We start from the raw sequence: 5,692 nt of genomic DNA, 5'->3' as shown, positions 1-5,692 counted from the left end.
CGGAAAGGGCAGCCCTCCACTTCTCCCGCCGCTCTCTTCCTTGTGGGGTCGCAGGAGAGGAGGACGGCAGTCGCCTTCCACGCTGGCGCTCGCGCAGTTGGAGACGACATATGTATGACGAATCGGCTTATAGCGTCATATAATGCCACCTACGTTACTGCTACAGCTGGGCTGGTTGACGGCGCTGTTCCTTACGGAATTAGGCAACAAAACAACAAACCGTGCACCTAGATATTAGCACTGCAACAAATATAGGCCTTTAAGCGCATCATTCCTTTCATTCATCATTTCATCATTCCGAAAGCAAATAGCTTTCGAGAAGCTTTCGCCTATTCGCTTAGGCTGGGATGATTTCTGCACATTCGCTTTTTCTGTAGCGAAGTGAATGCTTGCGAAAGGCTTCAGAACACTGGGGCCTGCATATGGTATTTCACTGCAGATTAAAGAAGAAGGACAAATTACAATATCCACCCACGAAGAAATGACAAAGCTGCAGATACCGCCTGAGAGATTCGCAAAGGCAAACTTCACTGCAACAAATGTGTGTTGAATTCGAAACCACGGGGGCTAGCCCCCTGCTTTTCGAAAGAGGCGCTATTTTCTTTTCGCTACCGGCCTCGACTTTTCCCCGTAGGCCGCACCATTCGTGTTACACAATATTTAGAGATGCCTACACCCCCAAGAAACTTAAGCCTAAAAATATTTCTTTTCTTTCTCTCTTCCTTTTGTATGAACATTTTATTACCACTTTCTCTGCGCGTTGCACTCCTTCAGGTTTTCGTCTGGTTCCCGAGTTCTCCACTCGTCTGCTGCGGAGATTTTTGATGTCCGTCGGCTTCGCTTTGTGCGTTCTTTATACTACGGCTCTGCAAGCAGCACGTGTGTGAATATTGTGTTGTCAGCGCTTCGCCCACCTCCCCTGTTTCCCCCTTTTCTCCCCCCCCCCCTGTTTCGTCTCTCATTTGTGCTTCACGACGTTTTTGGCTACATCAACATACAGGTCGTCGTCGAAAATCAAGAAGAAAGGAAACATTCGTTGCCGCGACCAGCATGCGCACAGACGCGACGCGAAGCGTACGAATCAGTTCGGAAAAGAAAACATAAACGCAACGCCGATCAGTTTTGTCGGCGTCCCCATTTGCATCGCTGGCCTAAAGGCTTTTGTCAAGGCTAGCGGGTGCAGCGCATTCGCGTGAGATACATGGGATGCCATTTATCGCGTCGGAGAGCCTGCAGGCGTTTAACATCGCCTCTCCTCTAAGCGCAGTTTGCCGCGTACGGCATTTGCTGTTACATCTCCTTCTTTGCTATCGATTTAAATTTCTGATCTCCTCTTCCCATTCTCCGAAGTGAAAAGGCGGGCTTGCATCCTGTGCCAACGCGTACTGATTTCCGAAAGATTCTGGATTTTGCAAACGTGTCAGTCGCTCCAATGATAATCGAATTGTAACCGCACGTGCCAGCCTGCATATTTGTTCAAGGTATGCACCGTATTTTGAATTTTGTTGCTTTTTCTTTGGCAAATGCGATCTAGGACACCTGAAGCCTCGACAGTATCAAGTTTTGAATATGTAGTGGATTCTTCTTTTTTAAATCTCTGAAGCTAGAAGGTGTGAGATGGGCTTGTAAAACATACGTGTGTGTCGTTGTCCTTGTGTGATTGTAAGTACGGATCAGTTAAACTAGAATTAGGGCTAATATATGCGCTTAATCATAGCAGACATGTGGGTGGTTTCACTTTGAAGGCTTCGGCGAGGAAGCCTTATACACTACTGCCGTGAGCGCCCTTCAAGAGAACTTTTGCCCCAGCCGCACAGCACGCCATCGTTATTGCATACGTTCGAAACTCGCCTCATCTTCTACAGCGCCACACGTTTAGAGGCGCTCCAGCGCGCTTCCATTAAAGGGCCCATGACCAGGCCAGCGATAGGCTCCATCCCTCAGCCTGCGCAAAAGAGGCACTCGAAAGAGAGAGTAATATATTTAAAATGATCGTTTGATTGCGATAGAAAGTGCCCCGTGTGGCACCGGCATTACACAAGGGATTTCACTAGGGCGCGTATATTATTAGTACCTCGTTAGCGCCAGTGATAAACAGCGGTTGAATGAGGAATGTGTCCGTCACTTTAGAGCGCAGCTCGGTGCGGCTCGGCGTCGTCCCTCGGCGTAACCGAGTGAACGAGCGGAAGGGAAGGATGAAAGAGCGAAAGTGGGGCGCAGCGGGGTATGAAATGCGCCGAGAGCGAGGGAGGAAAGCGAAGGAGGAGAGTATGGCGATAGCGTGAGGAGGAAAGCAGTTCCGCTACGAGACTACGAGATGGCGGCATAGTGTTTGTAATCAGATTGTATGCGCGACGCGAATTGTGTAGTACTTTCTGGAAGTCACGTGGTCGCAGGGATTTTACTGGAACCTTCGACGCATATGATACACAAAAACCGACGCGCTTGACCCGCACATCAGATTTTCGGCGATCGCCGACTCTGCTCACCGCTATTGCTGTGCTTGAGCGCTACCTGTATTGCTGGGCACAAGTTCGTCCAATAAGGAGTTAAATTTGTAGCTCACAGTTTCGACACTGTGTTGTTCTTCACTGTCACTACCACGTGACAATGTAATCATAATACGAAATTTGGAGGACCCTTAAGCTTCGCCTTTAAGGGTGGAACGTGGTGGCGTTCAAAGATCCCTGACTGCTTCTCACGCTTCCCGCCAACTGCAGCTTATGTAAGTATGCAAGAAGGCGAGCTTCCTGGTATAAAGGCGGCCTCTTGCATGGGCCGATCCCGGAGGTTGTGCACAGCCGGGCCAAAGAATTGCTTCATTTTCAGGTTTACGTTATAGTTCCGCACTTTTAATGGTTCAGTCTGAGAAGTTTTAACATAAAAGGCATGCGCCGCCAGTGTTTTGTTTGTGGGCCGTCATTCTCAAAATTCCGAGGAATAACTTTGTCGAGAACGTAAGACAAGGTATGAGCAACTTTGGTGAGAGAATGGTGTGGCAACATAACCCGCATTATACCGCATGTCATATAGCAAGGCGTGGTATATATATATATATATATATATATATATATATATATATATATATATATATATGTATATACATACGGGAATTTTCGCTCACGGACAACACCGCCGACACCGGGCGCTTAACGCTACCACGTTAAAATTGTGTCAGCCAGTTCTTTCCGAACAATGACGGACGTGACCGGTGCAAGCGCTTCGTCTGCCGCCGCTGCTAAACGAGCTGCCCGAGCAGAGGCCTATAGTGCCGCCGGCGAGAGGACCCTGTCGTTGGTAATCAAATTCCTTGCCACAATCTATGCCGCGAGTTCAAAACACCTAAACAGCTGCGTTTATCGTATCGTAATCGTCGGTGAATTTTTTTCAGCACTCTCTTAAAAGAGTTTAAACCCTTTTTAACGCTGCGAGCCCGGTATACTTCCGAGTCACGAAAGGCAACTGCGCTTTATCAGCGTGACACAGCACTTCCGACAGGAAATTAGCGAGCGCCGAGTTTTCGAGAAAGGAAATGCAAGCAAGGCAGGTGACGATTATTGTTGTGGGACCAGATAAACCCCAAAGGGTGTCAATTTCTTAAAGGGTGAGGACATGCAAAAGCAGCGCATCGCAATGAGCACAATGCGCCTAACTCGGAAACAGACTGGCGAAACGCTGTCCTCAGTACCGGTACATAGTTGCGTATATTTTGTCTCGTGCGACAGCTTTGACCGTGTCGTTGGGCCCGCGATACAATAGACAGCTTTAGAATAGCGTCTGTCGCCTTACGTACGTTAAACGTAAGCACCCCTTTGCGGCACGTTGCTTTCTTTCAATTTCTTTCAACACACTTTGGGCACAGTTACAATTGCTTTCACGTTCAAAGTTCCCGCCTTTTCAGCACCTTAACGTGTGCTGCCGTGCAGCGGTGCAGACGTGAAACACCACCAATAGTGAGACGCGTCTCGCACCAGCGGGTCCTGCGTCGTCGGAGCGCCTGTTCGCCGCGGTTACTATAAGGTGTACTAGAATACTAGAAGTGTACACTTTAGTTACTAGCTATGTTGACGCGTCTCGTTAGGCTTATACGGGAGCGAGAATCGCCGAACGATGTCAGAAAATGGACGCGTAATAACGAACTTTTGAGGTGAGTTTGGAGAAAGCGAAAGCTCGTTACAATAGTTACCCGCGCCGCACCACCGCCGTCCTTCTCGCGAGAGGAAGCCGTGGCATTACGCCAGTTACCAACCGCAACTTTTCCAAATCTATAGCCTCCCTCGACAAGTTCTACCAACACTGTTATGCAGATCGTTGCCCTGGCTGTGGCAGCTCGCCCACGATCTTCCACGTCACGACTGAGTGCACTGCAAACCTCTTTCCTCCCTTGCCGACTCTCCTTTACCCCCTACGCAACAAAGAGCTGTGGGACGATGGCCTCCGCGACGGACCTCCCGAGGTCCTCCATACAACGGGCTCGAAACATCGCCGGAATCATTTTGGCGACCCTGGACTGAGGGTTCCTCCCACACTGCTCTCTCCGTTCAAATGTCAATATTAAATATGCTTTATTCTCTCCCTTCCTCTCTTCTTTCATCCAACCGTAAATATATTGTCACACATGGGGTCAATGTGGCAAGCTTGAAATTGGAATTAAAAAAAAAAAGTTCTTTTTATTGGCTAAAGCTGCAAGCAATGTCACAAAACAGCATTAGTGAGTACACTTCAAAGACAGGTTCCTTTCTTCAAAGTGTTCTTTATCGTGCCTGGAATCATACTAGCAAAATGTGTACAGCCCCAAGTAGCAGCACAATGGTGCCTGTAGTTCTGAATATGTCAAAATAGAGACAGTGCAAATGACTTTTGGAGCGCTACGTTCAATCATAAATGCCCGTCGCATGCCCCTTGCCCACAGTCAGAGCGTGTCTTCCTGCTGCAGCGCTTCCTCGCCAGCGTCGGCTGGGTCCCTGTGGCCCAGCCCCATGCGCTTGCTTCTCAGGGTTGCGCGCCCTGAAAAATCAACAAGACTGGCGTCGACACTCATGCAATCAACACCAAACGCGTGTCATGCCCAGTACGCGTCACATCCGCGTGCTTTTCCAATCACGCAAGCAGGAACAGCACGGCGGACGTTGCGATTGTGACTCAACAACAACAACAAGAACGCTCAACAAGCAACACATGCACTGACCTCAAGCTCTTGAACAAACCGATCGCCTCCTTTCGAAGTTGAAGGCTACTCGCCGCTCGTTTCTTGGTGGCCTCCAGCTCTATTTCCAGCTCGCTCAGCTTCGCTTTAAGGTTCAGGTACCTCTCGGTATGTTCCGACGCTGCACGGGCGTGCTTGTTCGCCCTGTGGGCCTCCTGGTCCCTTTCTTGTTCAGCATTGTGGAGCCGCCGCCTCGGTTCTCTGTTCGTTCTTCTCAGTTCCATCACGCAGTCGGGTTTCGCGGAACAGTCAGTTTCCTCATGCACTTTGATAAGTACTACCTAAGTCGGTAGCCGCGCGGCAGACAGGACAGGTACGGGATACCCCTATCCAAGCCCGAAGGCATTCTGCGTGGAATGTATGACCGCACCTCGTGACCACCAAGTTGCTCGCACCTTCCTCCATACAACAGTGGCAAATCATTAGCCGCTTGACTGGACCGGCGGGAGGGGCAGGAGACGCCTTGGCGGCACACGGGGCAAGAGA

The 5,692-nt window shown here is 49.6% G+C and overlaps 1 protein-coding gene across 1 annotated transcript; it reads right to left on the bottom strand.

Moving 5' to 3' along the window:
• Nucleotides 1-4,658: 4,658 nt before the first annotated feature.
• On the bottom strand, nt 4,659-5,462 carry LOC142587183 (uncharacterized). Its single transcript, XM_075698065.1, has 2 exons — nt 5,189-5,462; nt 4,659-5,007 (listed from the first exon to the last, which is right to left on the bottom strand). Exons 1-2 carry the CDS (start codon nt 5,428-5,430, stop codon nt 4,875-4,877), a joined length of 375 nt encoding a protein of 124 aa, XP_075554180.1. The 5' UTR covers nt 5,431-5,462; the 3' UTR covers nt 4,659-4,874.
• Nucleotides 5,463-5,692: the final 230 nt, after the last annotated feature.

Source organism: Dermacentor variabilis, chromosome 7, assembly GCF_050947875.1.
Source record: "Dermacentor variabilis isolate Ectoservices chromosome 7, ASM5094787v1, whole genome shotgun sequence".
Taxonomy (NCBI): domain Eukaryota; kingdom Metazoa; phylum Arthropoda; class Arachnida; order Ixodida; family Ixodidae; genus Dermacentor; species Dermacentor variabilis.
This window is presented reverse-complemented; position numbering and strand designations above follow the sequence as displayed.